At 43.2% G+C, this 17,511-nt stretch overlaps 1 protein-coding gene across 1 annotated transcript in view; it reads right to left on the reverse strand.

The window, feature by feature from the left end:
• Nucleotides 1-17,164, reverse strand: part of CYLC1 (cylicin 1) — a gene marked incomplete at both ends in the record, with an annotated part of 47,467 nt that extends 30,303 nt beyond the window's left edge. The window contains 2 exons of the mRNA XM_079764528.1: nt 13,576-15,039; nt 17,039-17,164. Coding sequence (XP_079620654.1) covers nt 13,576-15,039; nt 17,039-17,164 — 1,590 coding nt within the window. The remainder of the gene's footprint in view (nt 1-13,575; nt 15,040-17,038) is intronic.
• Nucleotides 17,165-17,511: the final 347 nt, after the last annotated feature.

Genomic DNA, 17,511 nt, shown 5'->3' on the forward strand with positions numbered 1-17,511 from the left:
ACAGAAAAAGAAACCATTAACAAAATGAAAAAAAAAAAAACTCCTAGTAATTGGAAGAAAATATTTGCAAATCATATATATATATATATATATATATATATATATATATATATATATATATCCTATCTAATAAAAGAGTAATATGCAAATTGAACATCACTCCAACACACAAGATAGCTGCCCCTATGTGGTCAAAAATCCTGCTCCCATGTGGACACAAGATGGTCGCCACAAGATGGCCAGCAGGGGAGGGCAGTTGGGAGGGACCAGGCCTGTAAGGGAGGGCAGTTGGGGGCAATCAGACCAGCAGGGGAGGGCAGTTGGGAAGCACCAGGGCTGCAAGCGAGGGCAGTTGGGGGCAATCGAGCCTGCAGGGAAGGGCAGTTAGGGGTGACTAGGCCAGCAGAGGAGGGAAGTTGGGGGCTACCAGGCCTACAGGGAAGGGCAGTTGAGGAGGACCCAGGCCTGCAGGGGAGAGCATTTGGGGGGAGGGACCAGGACTGCAAGGGAGTGCAGTTAGGGGTGACCAGGCCTGCAGGGGAGGGCAGTTAGGGGCAAACAGGCTGGCAGGGGAGCAGTTAGGCATCAATCAGGCTGGCAGGGCAGTGTTTATGGAGTGATCAGGCTGGCAGGCAGAAGCGGTTAGGGGCAATCAGGAAGGCAGGCAGGCAAGCAGTTGGGAGCCAGCAGGCCTGGATTGTGAGAGGGATGTCCGACTGCCCATTTAGGCTCAATCCAGCAGGATTGAGCCTAAACGGGCAGTAGGACATCCCTCGAGGGGTCCCAGATTGGAGAGGGTGCAGGATGGGCTAAGGGACACCCCCCCCGTGCATGAATTTTGTGCACCGGGCCTCTAGTATATATATATATATTCATAGTACCCCCTGATCTGCAGCCCCCCCCAATCTGCAGCTCAAGTGATCTGCAGCCCCTTGATATGCAGCTTCCCCCAATCTGAACCCCCCCATCCATAGCCCCCCTGATCTGCAGCCCCCTGTGCAGTGGCCTGGGCTCGTTGTGAATGCGTCATTATTCCAGGCCTGAGGGTGTGCTGGCGCTGGAGGGCTGTGGCTGCTCAGGTCCCTACTGTTCGGTCATCTCATTACTGCATCTGGGCTAATTTGCATATTTATTAACTATATAATATATATATATATATATATATATATATATATATATATATATATATATATATATTACTCTGAGGAGTAGAAGCCAGGACGGTGGGCAGAGTGGAGCCCGTAGATGGGCACCCAGGAGCTCCTCGACTCCAACAGCTTCATTCAGAGAAGGCGTCCCCCCATCTCCCCCCCCCCCACCCCAGCACTGCTCACCTTGGCCTGCAGGGAGCAGCACAGTCACCGTGACAGGCACAGCCCCAAAGCTGCTCCTGAACCTCACTCTTCCTCTCTCAGCTCCCAAAGCCCAATGCAGCCTGTGGCCAGTCCCGCAGAGGGTTGGCTGGTGCCCCCAGTGTCCTCCCCAGGGCCCTCCCCAGTACCAGATAGGACCAGACTGCAGCAGGGGTGAGGTTGGCCTGGGACAGACTTATCCCATACAAGCTGTGTCACAGTGGATCCAGAGCAGTGAGAACTTACCAACAGGGCTGTTTGTGCAGACATTTTAAACAACTTCCACTTTTAAAACTGAATTGAAAAGCATAGATTGTTGCTCTAGAGAGCAATGCTTTGGCGGGACCCCAAGGTCACCTTGGAGGCTAGAACCAAAAGTTACATGATAGCAAGTGTTGGCGAGGATGTGGACAAATCCGAGCCCTAACACACTGCTGTTGGAATGGAAATGGTGAGGCTGCTCCTCACATGATTAATATCAGTCACATAGGACCCTGCAGCCCGCCACTCCAAGGTGTACACCCAAGTGAGGCAGCCGGTCACAAAACGACCATTGTGTGTGGTCCCATTCCCATGAAATGTCTGAAACAGCAGTGTGGAGATGGCTGGGTGGGGCAGGCAGCTAGATGGGGAAAGTGGCACAGGGTTTCTTCTAGAAGCAATACAACATTCTAAAAGTGACTGGTGGTGCCCTGGCTGGTTTTGCTCAGTGGATAGAGTGTCAGCCTGCAGACTGCAGAGTCCTGAGTTCAATTCTGGTCAAGGGCACATGCCCGGGTTGCAGGCTCGATCCCCAGTAGGGGGTGTGCAGGAGGCAGCCGATCCATGATTCTGTATCATTGATGTTTCTCTCTCTCCCTCTCCCTTCCTCTATGAAATATATATATATAGGTAAGATGCTAATTAGACTGGGAGACCTTCTGGGAGACCTTCCAGACAAAGCCATGGTGACAGGGCCGAGGCAGAGGTGGTTAGGGGCAATCAGGCCAGGAGGGAAGGGCAGTTAGGGGTGAGCAGGCCAGCAGTGGGAGGCAGTAGGGGGCGAGCAGGCCAGTGGGGAGGCAGTTGGGGACAAGCAGGCCAGCATAGGGGGGCAGTTGGGGGCCATGAAGCCAGCAGTGGGGTCAGTTGGGAGAGAGCAGGCCAGTAGGGGGGGCAGTTGGGGGTGAGAAGGTCAGTGGGGGGATTTGGGGGCGAGTAGGCTGGCAGGCAGAGTGGTTAGGGATGATAAGGCAGGCAGGCAGGTGAGTGGTTAGGAGCCAGCGGTCCCAGATTGCGAGAGGGGTCCCAGATTGGAGATGGTGCAGGTCAGGCTGAGGGGCACCCCCACCTGTGCACAAATTTTGTGCACTGGGCCACTAGTATATAAGATAAGGGGTTAATATCTAAAATATATAAATAATTTGCTCCCCCTTTCCAAATGCCTTGTTCATTTTAGTCTAATATTGTTGGAGGATAACTGATTGGAAAAATGGAAGTCAGAAAGTTTACCGATGTGCTATGATCTGCAGCTATTTAGAGAGTCCAAATTTTTAGCCAGCCAAATGTAGCCCAGTTGCTGATTTTGGAACTGGAGATACAGGAATGAAAAACACACACACACAAAAAAAAACACAGATAATTTTCCCAGGCTGGGTATAGCCTGAATCTTATTGGTGAATATAATTAATAAACAAATGAATATATAATTTTAGATAAAGATACATTCTCTGAAGAGAAACAAAATAGCATTCAGGGTCTGGAGAATGACTGGACAGTTGTTGGGGGAGGGGATTGCATAAGATATGGCAATCAGTGAAAGCTTTTCTAAAGAGATAACATTTAAGCTTAAAAAAGCAAATGAGGAGAAGGATTAGTAATGCAAAGATCTGGGGAGGAGTATTCCAAGCAGAGGAAGCATCCTATGCAATGACTTTGCAAGAAAACAATCTTGGCATATATGAGAAACACAAAGGATGCAAGTTTAGCTAGGTCTTGGGAAAAGTGGTACAGATGAGTGTGAAAAACAGATAGGGCCTAGATTATGTAGGCATTGTAAGCTTGGGAAAGAAGTTTCACTTTCTTTCCAAATGTAATAGGAAACCTCTATAATGTTTAAGCAGAGAAGAGTAGAGATAGCAAGTCCATTTAGTAACTTGCAGTATTTCCAGAAAAAATGATGGTGATTGGGACCATAAAGGTAGTAGTTGTGACTGAGATGGAGAAAAGTGGGCTGATTTAGGATAACTTTGGAAGTAAGGGATATTAGTCTTACTAAGGAAGAGAGGAATATAGATTATATCCAGGTTTTAAAAGATCAAATAGGTGAATGGTAGTGTCATTTACTAAGGTGGGGAATATTGCCGAGGAATACATTTGGGGATGGGTTAAGAGTATTATTAGATATGTTAAGTTTGAGATGCTTAGTAAGATCTACAATGAAATTTTAAATAGGTGGTTATGCAAAGGAAAATGGGGGGGGGGGGGGCTTGCAACCTAGTTTAGTATCTGGTTAAAACTATAGTCTTACTTTCCCAATCTGACTGACTTGAGTGGAGCTGCAGAGCATAACTCCAGGGCCCTGCCACAGCTGACTTGGGCGGAGCTGTGGGGACCCTCAGGGGCCCCCCACAGGAGGAGATATATAGGCCAGAGCCTCCCCACAAGTTCAGTTCAGGCTTTGAATCCAGAATTCCCCTGGACTAGCAGATCTGTGAAATAAAGCTTAAACTTTCTTCCCTCAGAGTGCTGGCTGATTGTTCTCCTGTGCATTCTGCTACATTTGGTGTGCTGGCTGAGAAACGTCAGTTGAGCTGACTCTGAGGCCACTGCTGATGAAAGTGGACTTCGGGGCACTCACTTTGGGCTCTGGAACCCAAGGAAGGCGTGCCACTGGTACATTCTCCAGTTACTGAACTCATAGGGTCCAGGGAACTGCAGTGACTCTGTATTCCAGGGGACCCAAACGAGGCAGGAAACACCTTTCTGGGACTTCCCGGGAAGGAAGTCAAAATCATACTTCTGAAACTGTAAGTTTTTCCCCAGAGAAACGGGTCCGAGTTCTGGCCTGTCCTATGGGACAGAAGAGGTAGCTGGCCCCTACCTAGGTAATTATTTACCTCAGGATAGCTCGGATCATCTGGAAGAACGGCTTCTAGATGGTATTCATCATCTCTGGAACTTCCCGGGAGGGAAGTCAAAACTCGGACTGGCTAAGGGTCCGAGTCTGGCCTGCCTTTGAAAAAGGTAGAAGAGAAGCGTTCCTAGGCAGTTTTCTACTGCCTCTGTTCAAGGACTTGTTCTGTGTCTCTGCACAATTGAAACTGATTTGGTGAATGCAGTGTATTCTGTGGTGTAAATGTGGCGTGCACCCATGTAAAAGTGTTTGTTTTTATGTATGTTTGTTTCTGTTTTAATTTATTTATTTTTTAAAAATACATTTTTATTGATTTCAGAGAATAAGGGAGAGAGAGATAGAAACATCAATGATGAGAGAGAATCATTGATTGGCTGCCTCCTGCATGCCCCCTAATGGGGATTGAGCCGGCAACCCGGGCATGTACCCTTGACCGGAATCGAACCACAGGCCAGCGCTCTGTCCACTGAGCCAAACCAGCCAGGGCTCTGTTTTGTTTTTAAAAAACCTTTCTAAACCTCTCCCGCATTTCTGTGATGATTCAAAGTTTTTAGTGGGGAATGTTATCTGTCTTTATTGCTTAAATATGTTTCTTTGTTGTTTGTTTAAATTGTTTAGCTAGCAAAATTTCTGTTTGTGTCTCTTAAAAAATATGACATGTCACCTAAAAATTAAGGCTAAGAGTTCTAACTAACTGGAAAGAAAGTATAGCTTTGGTGTAATGAAGGAAGGTAAAGAGAAATGTTGAAAGAAAGTTGAATGGATGACAGGCCAGTAAGCTGGGACAAAGTAGAATAGGGAAACTGAGCAGAGATCCTGTCTTCCCTAAATCAAGGCATCTTGTAAATCCTGCCTTGCCTAAAGCAAGGACATTGGAGCCATCTTGTAAATCCTATCTTCCCTAAATCTTGTAAATCACGTATTCCCTAAATCAAGGCATCTTGTGTATCCTGTCTTCTCTAAATCAAGGAGCCATCCTATAAATCCCGTCTTCCCTAAACAAAGGACACTTGGGAGTAAATGATTTGCGTTTTGCCTCCCTAAACAGAGGTTAAATAGCTTATATCAATGTACTCAGGGAGACTGACAGCAGAAATCTGATTAGTGTTATTTGCTGTCCAAACCCAAGAACAAATGAAGTTAGAAAATAAGCCTTATTTTGATTAGTTCTTTTATTCAGGTTTTTTTTTTTTTTTTTTTAAAGAGGAGGCAACACGGTCCCTCCCTGCAACATGGGTAAAAGCTCCTCCTCAAACTCTACTGTCTTAGAATGTCTGTTAAGGAATTTTAAAAGGGGGTTTATTGGGGACTATGGGGTAAAACTAGTCCCATGGGAGTTAAAAAGAATGTGTGAAATAGACTGGACATCTTTTGGAATAGGATGGCCACCAGAGGGCACATTGGATGTCCTCATGATCAGGAATGTTCACAGAATTATTACAGGAGACCCCGGTCATCCTGACCAGTTCCCTTATATTGACCAATGGCTAGAAATAGCAGAGCCTAAGCCACTTTGGATTCAGTTTTGTGTATATAAGGAAAAAGGGCAGACCCCTCAGAAGGAAAATAAGCCTCTTATTCTGCAGGAACCCCCTGAGGAAACCCTGCCAGTTCTACCACCTCCATATGTGCCTCAAGCAGTACCCAGTGCCCCTTTGCCTAGCCAGGGAAGCTTAGATACATCACCTCCTTCCGCTCCCCCGAACCAGACTCTCTAGAGCCAGTTGAATGCAGTATAGAGGTTTGCGTTCAGCTGATCCGGGACCCAAACCACTCCCGGCTTTCCAGATGCCTCTTTGAGAAATGTGTAGTCCTCACATAATTGGAGAAAATGGAACTCCACAGAGGGGGGATCAGTCTTTTACTACCAGCCTTTCACTACGACTGATCTCTTAAATTGGAAGCATCATACTTTCACTTATTCCGAAAAAACCTCAAGTTATAGTTGACCTTCTGGAGTCAATTTTTCAGATACATAAGCCCACCTGGGTCAAATGCAAGCAACTCCTTCTCATGCTTTTTAACACTGAGGAGCACATGAGAATAATAACAGAAGCTCAGAAATGGCTCCAGACCCAGGCCCCACCAGGGACATTAGACACAGACAGATGGGCCAGGGAGGCTCCCCTAGATGTGGAACCCAGATGGGACCCAAATTCAGAGGACAGGAGGGCCAGATTAGAGAAATATTGGCTGGCCTTCCTCCAGGGGCTCTGGGTTGGGGCTAAGAAGCCCACTAATATGGGCAAGACCTCTGAGGTTTTCCAGAGGTCTGATGAAAGTCTGGCAGCTTTTTATGAGAGGCTCTGTGAAGCATACCAAGTTTACACTCCCTTTGACACAGATGCCTCAGAGAATCAAACAATGGTCAATGCAGCCTTCGTTAGTCAGGCTCAGCCAGACATGAGGAGAAAGATACAGAAGCTTGAATGATTTGCAGGAAAGAATGAAACTGAGCTACGAGAAATAGCAAACAAGGTTTTCATTAATTGGGACAATGCAGCTAAAAAGGATGCTGTGGAGAAACTAAAAAGGAAAGTGACTCTGATTGCTGTGGCTGTTATAGAAGCTAGCTACCAGAAAAGGAAAGGGAGACAGAAAGGATTCAAGTCAGGAAAAGGAAGGATGGATCTTAAGTGGGACCAGTGTGCCTATTGTAAGAATTAGAACACTGGAAGAATGAATGTCTGAGTGGCCAGAAGAAGCAGGCAAGGGCATCCAAACCAGCCAGCTGCTATCTGCCAGAGCCACCTGAAACAGACCTAATCAGACTGGCAGCAGCCAAATCCAACTAGGGCAGACTGGGCTCTTTCCAACTGGGCCCCATGAGCCCATGGTCTAAATGAAAATCGGGGCCAGACTGTGAACTTTATGGCTGATACAGGAGCAGAGGACTCAGTAGTTACTCAGAAAGTAGCTCCCCTCACAGGACAGGAGGTCACCATTATCAGAGTTACTGGGGATCACACCCACAGACCATTCTGCCGCCCCTGCTGATGTCAGTTAGGCAGCCACCAGGTGGTTCATGAATTCCTGTACTTGCCAGATTGTCTGGTCCCTCTAATGGGCAGAGACCTTTTAGCCAAAATGGGAGTAAAAATCACCTTTGCCCCGGATGGCTCAGCACAACTGTACTTACTTGAGGAGACCTCTCCAATGATCCTATCTTTAGCAGTGCCTAGGGAGGAAGAATGGAGACTTTATACATCCCAAAGGACCCACCATTAGAGCTTGAACTAGAGAAGGAATTCCTGCTAGTCTGGGGAGAAGGAAATCACCAGGGCCTGGCTAAGAACCACACCCCAGTGCTAATTGACTTGAAGCCTGGGGCACAGCCTGTAAAACTTCACCAGTATTCAATTCCAAGGAACGTATGCCTGGTATCCAGGGCCCCCTAGAATGACTGCTTCAATGGGGACTTCTTAAGCAGTGTCAGTCTCCATGGAACACCCCTCTCTTACCTGTCAAGAAGCCTAGGACCAATGATTATCACCTGGTACAAGACCTGAGGGTTGTTAATGAGGCCATTATAACCCGGTGCTGCCAAATACATACACCCTCCTGGGACTCATTCCATCAGAAGCAGAATGGTTTACATGTCTAGATCTAAAAGATGCCGTTTTCTGCCTTCAGCTGGCACCCTCCAGTCAGCCTCTGTTTGCCTTTGAGTGGGAAAACCCAACCACAGGGGCTAAGGAACAGTTCACCTGGACCAGACTGCCACAAGAGTTCAAGAACTCCCCAACTCTTTCTAGTGGAGGACTAGCAGCAGATTTTTCCAATTTTCCAGGACAGGACCTGGGGTGCGTTCTACTCTAATATGTAGATGACCCCCTACTGGCTAGCTCCATGCAAACTCAGTGTTGGGAAGGAACACGAACCCTTCTAAGACTCTTAACTGAAACAGGTTACCAGGTGTCCAAAAGGAAGGCTCAAATCTGTCAGAGGGAAGTCAAATACATAGGTTTCCAAATTATCCAAGGGAAACGAAGACTAGGGACAGAAAAAAACAAACAAAAAAAAAAAACAACAGGCAGTATGTGCCATACCAGTCCCTAGAACCCGACAACAGATTTGGGAATTCCTAGGAGCAGCAGGGTTCTGTCGAATTTGGATCCCAGGATTCTCAGATCTAGCTAAGCCACTCTATGAAGCCTTAAAAGGAGAGGGAAAGGCACCCATTAACTGGGGAGTTCTGACTCAGGAGTTGGGACCCTGGCAGAGACCAGTAGCCTACCTCTCCAAACAGATTGACCCAGTTGCCTCCAGGTGGCCCCCATGCCTCAGGGTCCTTGCAGCCATGGCCTTACTAGTTAGAGGCAGATAAGCTCATTCTGGGACAGAACTTAAATGTTAAAGTGCCTCATGCTGTTGCCACCCTCATTGAAGCTAAGGGGAAACATTGGCTGACTCATGCTCGAATGACTCAATACCAAGGGCTCCTATGTGAAAATCCACGAATAAGATTAGAGGCAGTAAGAATTCTTAATCCTGCCACTTTCCTACCCATCACAGAGGGAACTCCTGAGCATAATTGTCTAGAAGTCCTAGAGGAGGTTTACTCCAGCCGGCCAGATCTAACAGGCCTCTACAGAATCCAGACTTAGTATTGTTCATGGATGGCAGTAGCTTCCTAGATAAAGGAAATAGATGAGCTGAGTATACAGTGGTATCAAACTTTGAAATAATAGAGGCACAGAACCTTTCTGAAGGATAATCAGTGCAGAGGGCAGAACTTTGGGCCCCAGTCAGAGCCTTATATCTCAGTAAGGATAAGTGCACAAACATCTACACTGACTTGCACTATGCCTTCGCTACCCTGCATATCCATGGGGCCATATACAAGGAAAGGGGGCTCCTGACTGCTGGAGGAAAATGAATAAAAAATCAGAATGAGATCTTGAAGTTACTAGAAGCAGTCTGGGAGCCCAAGGAAGTAGTAGTCATCCATTGTAGAGGAGACCAAAAAGGAAAAGACTCAGTGTCAGAAGAAAACCATCACACAGATGCAGTGGCAAGGCTAGCTGCTAAGGAGTGGGCAGTGCCATTGCGGATCATGCAGGTTCCTGAATTACCTGAACCTCAGAAATATACCCCTCAAGAAGAATGGGCCCAACAAGAAAGGGGTAAAAGGATGAAGGAAGGTTGGTGGATATTCCCATATCATAGGGCCTACATTCCAGAACAGTTAGCTCATAGAGTAGTCCTCCAGCAGCATGAACTTAACCATTTAGGGAATATGGCTCTAGAATCCTTGTTAAGCAGATACTATCTAATTGCCCATCTCCCCTCTTTATGCAGCTCAGTCTCTCAGCGCAGCCTCCTCTGTGCACAGAACAATGCAAGGCAGGGTCCTGTAAGACCAATAGGAATTCAGCGCTGTGGGCAGGCTCCCTTTAAATATCTAGAGGTAGAATTTACAGAAATAGGGCCCCAGTAGAGTAAATAAATACCTTTTAGTTTTTGTCTGCACCTTTTCAGGCTGGGTTGAGGCATATCCTACCCGCACGGAGAAGGTGAGAAAAGTCACTAAGGACATAATTCCTTGGTATAAAATTCCATTAACCATAGGGTCATGCCCTAACCAGTTTGGCTCAGTGGATAGAGCATTGGCCTGCGGACTGAAAGGTCCCAGGTTCGATTCCGGTCAAGGGCATGTACCTTGGTTGTGGGCACATCCCCAGTAGGGGGGTGTGCAGGAAGCAGCTGATTGATGTTTCTCTCTCATCGATGTTTCTAACTCTCTATTCCTCTCCCTTCCTCTCTGTAAAAAATCAATAAAATATATTTTAAAAAACTCATAGGGTCAGATAATGGCCCAGCCTTTATAGCTAAGGTAGTATAGCAGGTAGCTAAGGCCTTAGGAATTAAGTGGAACTTACATACAGCTTACAGGCCCCAGAGTTCAGGGAAAGTAGAACGCATGAACTGGACTCTCAAGCAGGCTATGGCTAAGCTATGCCAGTAGAAGAACTTATCCTGGACAGATATCTTACCACTTATGCTCCTACAGGTGTGCTGTGCCCTGAGAGCCAGGGTAGAGTTCTTTCCATTTCAAATTCCATATGGCAGATCCCCTCCCTTAATTCGGCCAAATGGAAATTTGGGGGAAACAGGGAACTTAAGAAATTCAGAAACAGCTACAAGGACTTGGGAAAACTATCCTTGAAGTCCACAGATGGGTTATTGATCTATTGCCCATCTCTCTAGGAACAGCTGTGCACCGTCACAAGCCTGGGGACCAGGTTTGGGTAAAAGATTGGAAAAAGGAACCCCCTAAAGACAACCTGGAAGGGACCTTATCCAGTCATACTAACCACCCCCTCAGCTCTCAAAGTTGTAGAACTGAACACCTGGATCCACCACTACTGGGTAAAAGCAGCCCACCAGCTGGACAATCAGCATCCAGAGTGGGAGGTGACCTCTGACCTGAACCACCCCCTGAGGATCATCTTCAAGAAGATGGCGGATCCAGCTGCCCAACCTGAATCTCCTTATCCCCTCCTATCTGGATAATTATTGTTTTTGTTTTATTCTAATAGTTTTATTCTGTCTTCATACAAGTGTCGCCAGAACCCCAGACTAGTACCGGGAGGGGAACTTCTCTGCCCTTGCTACTCCAACAACCCCCTTGGGGAAGATGGTGAAGACTCGGGATACTGAACCTCCTTTTTTGTCGCCCCCCTTCAGAAGGAAGTAGCTAGAGCATTGAACTTATCCACAATTGCTGAGTCTTTATAATCCCCAAGGCTAAGAATAGCCTGTGGAACAAGAAGGGGGAATGTAAAGGAAAATGGCGGGGGGTGGGGGGCTTGCAACCTAGTTCAGTATCTGGTTAAAACTGTAGTCTTACTTCCCCACTCTGACTGACTTGGGTGGAGCTGCAGAGCCTAACCCCAGGGCCCCGCCAAAACTGACTTGGACGGAGTTGAGGGGACCCTCAGGGGCCGCCACAGGAGGAGATATATAGGTCAGAGCCTCCCCACGAGTTCAGTTCAGGCTTTGGATCCGGAATTCCCCTGGACTAGCAGATCTTCGAAATAAAGGTTAAACTTTCCTCCCTCAGAGTGTTGGCTGATCGTTCTCCCATGCATTCTGCCACAACAGTTAGATATAAGCATGTAAAACTCAATGGGAAGATCAGAGCTACAAGTAATAATTTTGTACTCATCAGTAGACAGATGGTATATGGAATCCTTGCATTTAATGAACTCACCAAGGGAAGATTGTAGATAGAAAAAATCAGGACCAAGTTTTTGGTCATTCCCTCATTAAATGTTAGGTAGAGGAGGATACAATAAAGATAGTGAAAAGCTATAAATAAGTATGAAAAAAAACAGGAGAACATGGAGTCATAGAAGTCAAGTAAAGTAAGTGCTTTATAAAAAGGGAGAGACTAGCTTAAATGCTATCAGATTATAGAATAAGATGTGGTGAAGGCCTGGATAGGGCAGGGGCTGGGTGGAGGTGGGTAAGGGGGAAATGGGGGGCATCTCTAATACTGTCAACAATAAAAAAAAGGTGAGGAGAGAGGAGAGACCAGTTGATGTGGTCCCAAGAAAATATTTGGTTATCTTGAAAAGTGGTAAGGATGGAAAAGTCTGACTGGATGGTAGCTAAGCATATGGAAGTTTTTAAAGACATTTGGTGGTGAATGGATATAAGCCCAGAATGTATCCTGAAGTTGTTTTCCATAAATAAAACTTATCTTTGGCACCAACTTGTTTCCTTACCTTTACTCATTTTTTTATAAAAACTGCTTGTGGAAAATAATACAGCTATTTGAGGTTACTGTTTTCATTTACCTTAAAATTATCCAACAATATATATTCATCCTTGTAGCCCAATATATATTCATTTTTGACTACCTACCCATTGACTCAACCTCTAAGATTGAACTCTAAACAAGGGCATTATTATTTGAGCTTACAGTCTCAAAGCTGACTTTTTGAATCCAGTAGGATAAAATGGACTTAAAATTCCAGACTTTCTGAGAGAGAAAAAAAATTTATAAATTCCAAAATAATGTATGAAAAGCAAATAAAGATTCCAACAAGTTTAGAAGAGGAAATTGAAGCCCTTTGAGAAAGAAGAAAAAGAAGAATAGGAGGACAGTGAAGAAGTAGAGAAAGGGGAGGAGGAGATTAAAATTAGAAGCTCAAAGTCAAGACCCAGCTATAGCTACAGATTCTCTCATTTTAGCAGATTTAGCCATACCATACTGAAAATAGACAAAAAACAAAACAAAACAAAACAAAAATCACTGTGTAAGAAAGCAGAGAAACACAGGCTGATACACAGTAACCATGAATATGAGCTATACCTCAACCAATGACCAGAGAAAACTATAAGAGAGGAAAACATGGAGGACAGAAGCAGCTCTAACCAAAGTGAGATGTCTATGTAAGCTTCCCCTTACAGCCAGATTTTGGGTGAAGGAGGATGAAAGAGGTCATACTCTGGTGGGCCAAAATGGCAAATTTAAATTTATGGAATATTTATCCCATGAGACTGAGCTAACCTGAAAGAAACATTTATAAACCAGAGGAGTTCGAGTTACTTCTTGCAAGTTAACTTTTTTTCTGATCATCGGTAAGAATAATGTCTCATAAAGAAGTTTAGTTCAGATATGGATTAAATAAGTAATATTTTGCCTATCTGAATTCTGGTATGTTTTAGTACCAACAAGATCTGTCTGGATATTGGTTATGTTTTTTCCTATATTCAGCAATTTCCTAGAAAATGTATTTATATCTTACTCAAATCTGCCTCTGTACAAGTTTTAGTCAACTTTCATTTTTTTCTTAAGTATAGAACAGTTAACCACTTTTGCAATGTGACTCCCCTTACAAGTAATTTTAAGTGTTTTTTCAAACCACAAGCAAGTTCTCTATGCTCCAGTCTATATATTGTTCTTAACTTTTTGACATTTGTTTTGCAACTATTTTTAGTGTTTTTGAAGTATTCTTTATCTTTCTTACCTGAGAATCCCAAACTTGTCAATATGCCAGTAAAAGAAGACTATTCTTCAGAGAAAATAGGAATTCAAATCATTAAAATACCTTTCATTTCTAATATATGTCTCTAAAATAAAATGAGTAAACATACCAAAGGAGCATATCTTGGTTTTGGTTGTGGAGGATCCAACTTGCACCGACAGAGATGTTTGACCTTAGGTGATAGCTGTAAAGGCTCACAAGGAGATGGTAGTGAACTTTCTCTTGATGGAGGAACTCTACCTGTAACTGTGCTTTTTCCTCTTCCTTTAAATGTGGTCCTTCTGAATGACGTTTTAAAACTTTTTCTTTCCAGTGCTTCCTTCTTTGAATCTGTAGATGTTGCGTCTGATTCATAAACTCCTTTCTTTTTAGACCCAGCTTTATACATTGACTCTTCAGATTCAGCATCTGAACTTTTGCTTATTCCAGGCTTTTTTGTGTCTTTCTTGAAAGACACATCAGATTCAACATCAGTAGAGTCTATGTTTTTCATTGCATCCTTTCTCTTGGAATCTTTCTTTGAAGTTCTATTAGCTTTCTCTGAATCTTTCTTATCCCTTTTTGACTCCCAATCAGATTCAGTTTCACTAGACTCTTCAGACTTCATTGCAGACTTCTTTTTGTCACTTTTCTTTAACTCTTTCTTATTTTTTTCATCTTTTCCACCCTTTTTTGAAATCAATTCAGATTCAGGATCATCATCAGTTGACAATGCTTCCTTCTTGATATCCTTTTTCTTGTCATCTTTCTTTAAAGCTTTCTTACTTTTCTTTGAATCTTTCTTACTTTTTTTTGACTCCAATTCAGACCCAGATTCTGCATCAGTAGACTCTGTGTCCTTTGCATTCTTCTTCTTCTTGCTGCCTTTCTTTGCACCTTTTTTATCCTTCTTTGCATCTTTTGAATCTGAAGATTCAGCATCAGAGCTTTTCTTTGATTCTTTCTTTGAAGGCTTCTTTGAATTATTCTGTGAGTAATTCTTTAACCACATATCAAATTCCATAGATTCATCACCAGACTCCTCTAAACATAGCATTAAATTCATATTGGAATTATTTTTTGAGCAAGCCTCAGATTTGGCATTAGAATTGTTCTTTGAGCTCTTAGAATCCTTTTTTGTACATATGGGTTCAGTATCTGTATCCTTGGAATTTTTGAAAGCTCTACTATTTTTTGGATGGATCATTAAGACTGTCTGAGAATCTTTGGATTTTGGATTTGTCCCAGATTTGTACTTTGACTTCTTAGATAGTTCACTTGCATGTGATGATTTTGATGGAGTTTTATCTTCTTTGTTTGCTATTTTAGATTTTTTATCATTTCCTGTTTCCTTGGATTCTATAGTTGTCTCATGTGGGCGAGTATTTTTCTTGTAATTTTTCTTAAATGTTATTTTTTTATTGTCACCTTTCAATTTTTCAGGATGGGCTTTAAGAGTATAGGGATGTCTAAATGGAGCCTGTTGCCTGAGAGTGAAGTAATTAGATGGCCTTTGGAAATTTTTTCTTAAAAAATGCCATATCCATGTATGAGCTGGTTTATGGACTTCCTCCAATTTTCTTTTATCATATCTCTAAAAAGATTGGTTAGAATAACAACAAGAATTTTTGACAATGCAATATACAGATAATGTATCATAGAATTGTATACTTGAAACCTATATGCTTTTATTAACCAATGTCACCCCAATAAATTTTATTTAAAATTTTTCATGAAATCTAAAACAATTATATATTAAAAATTGAAAATAAATCTGGTTTCTTATTAACCATCCATTTAAAACTTATTTTTTCCAATGTCTTATATGTGTTTATATGAGACTAGAGGCCCAATGCATGAAAATTCATGCACTGGAGGGGGGTCCCTCAGCCTGGCCTGCCCCCTCTTACAGTCTGGGTGCCCTCAGGGGTGGGAGGTGACCCAGCGATCAGAAGGTGATGCCCCATGACACCTCTGCTGCTGCCACTGCAGGCAGCACAGCCTTGGCCAGCCCTGGTTATCTGAGCCTCGGTTGGCCCTAGGCAGCTGGGCAGCTGCCATCTGAAGCTTGCCTGCACCTCGGAGCGGCCCTGGGTGGCAGGGAAGCCACCATCTGAGTCTTGCCTGCACCTTGGACAAGCCCTGGGCAGCTGGGGGGCTGAGAGGACTGGGGGACTCTGGAGTCAGGCGTGCGGACTCAGCTGGGGGGCTGAGAGGACTGGGGGACTCTGGAGTCAGGTGCCCACCCTGCCACCCTGGCAGGGATGAGGGGACTGGGTGCTGCCATCTTGTGGCTGTGGGCGCCTCCATATTTGAAGGCAGGGCAGTCAATTAGCATATTCCCTCCTATTGGCTGTGGGCACTGCCATCTTTGAGGGTGTGACAGTCAATTAGCATATTCCCTCCTTATTGGCTGTGGGCACTGCCATCTTTGTGATGGTGTGAGGGTAAATTAGCATATACCCTCTTTAATAGCTAGGATAACTGTACTTTGCACATAAAATTACTTTAGGAGAAATGTTATTCACATATTGATTTATATTAGGATTGAAGCAGACCAACAATGATCCATGATATTTCAGGGCCTGTATTTACAATTGATAGTGGGTTCATTTTGTACCCCAATACGGGAGAGATCTTTTGGAACATTTTGTGTACCTTTCACACTCAAGTTAGTTAATAAATAAGCTTATGCCCATCAAGATTGCCATGCCAATTCTTGTGATAGCTGTAGGCTTCAGGCTAAGCCTCATTTCTACTCCTGCTTTCAAGGTCTCTGATCAACTTAAAAGCCTATGAACCCTGCTGTGAAGTGTTGTCAAAAGCAAAGACATAGACTAAAACAAATGTTTGATTCACATTAATTTGTGTAGCAGTAGTGTAGTTTTTTTACACTCCCACCCAACATTTGTCATAGTGGATTCATAGATTAATTTTACATTTACTTCTTATATTCTTTCAACTATTCAGTAGAGTCATCACCAGTCAATGAACTTGTCATAAGGAATTAAAGGAATATGATAAAGAAAAAACATACACTTAAATCACTACAGATGTAATGAATAGCTCTTGAATAAATGTATTGAATGTAATGATGCTTTTGGATATGTTCTTAAAACATAATTTGATAACAGCATGGGTTGACCTCTGAGAACTAGTCTTTCTTTTGGCTGCTGATAACTCCACTTTATAAAAGTAGGAAAAAACTTGATCCTCCAAGTATGTAGTATCCTTAGAGCCAGATTAAGGAAAAGGGAGAGGCTCTGAAACCTCATCAAGAGCAGCTCCTGTTCTGAGTTTCAATTTTTTTGTTTTTGCATCTGGTAAAAATTTTCTGATATATCCCACCATTTGCAGTATTTGATTATCTAGCTTGCCTGTCCTTTTAGCTATATAATGCTGTTGAAATGGAGAGCCACATATAAATAAAAGTTTGATCTGAAACAGATGAGGGAAACCTGATTTATGGAGAAGTATACATTTTAAAATATCTGCTACCAATATTTAGTAAAATTCAAATTACATATGTTTATCTATATTTAAATAATATATTATCTTAGATTTAGTTTTAAAATACCCTTTTCAGTACTTACAGGAACTGTGATTTGTAATTCTGAAGGTCTTGATCTCTTTTTTCTACCTGGCTGAGGTGGTTTGGGAAATGTCAAAGTGAAGCATTCTTGATTCCATAATTTTCTGCTTGATTCTCTGACTAACATAAGAGAAGACAATAAATAATTTACAATTAGCAGGCATACTTTCATAAACACTGAGATACTCATGAGTAAGAACTATATTGTTTGATGAAACTAAGTTATAACTCAAAATATCCCTTTTCTTTCTGGAGTTTGTAGTTTCTTTGAATATCAATTAGGGACTTCAATGAGATTTTCCAAAAAAAGATTATGTCCCCATCTGTCATAACTATGTTTAAAAATAGCATTTATAATCTAAAAAATAATTAAATCTATTGGGGTGACAATGGTTAATAAGATTATATAGGTTTCAAGTATACAATTTTATGATATATCATCTGTATATTGCATTGGGTGTCCACCACATCATT

This window comes from Cnephaeus nilssonii (genome assembly GCF_951640355.1).
Source record: "Cnephaeus nilssonii genome assembly, chromosome: X".
Taxonomy (NCBI): Eukaryota; Metazoa; Chordata; class Mammalia; order Chiroptera; family Vespertilionidae; genus Cnephaeus; species Cnephaeus nilssonii.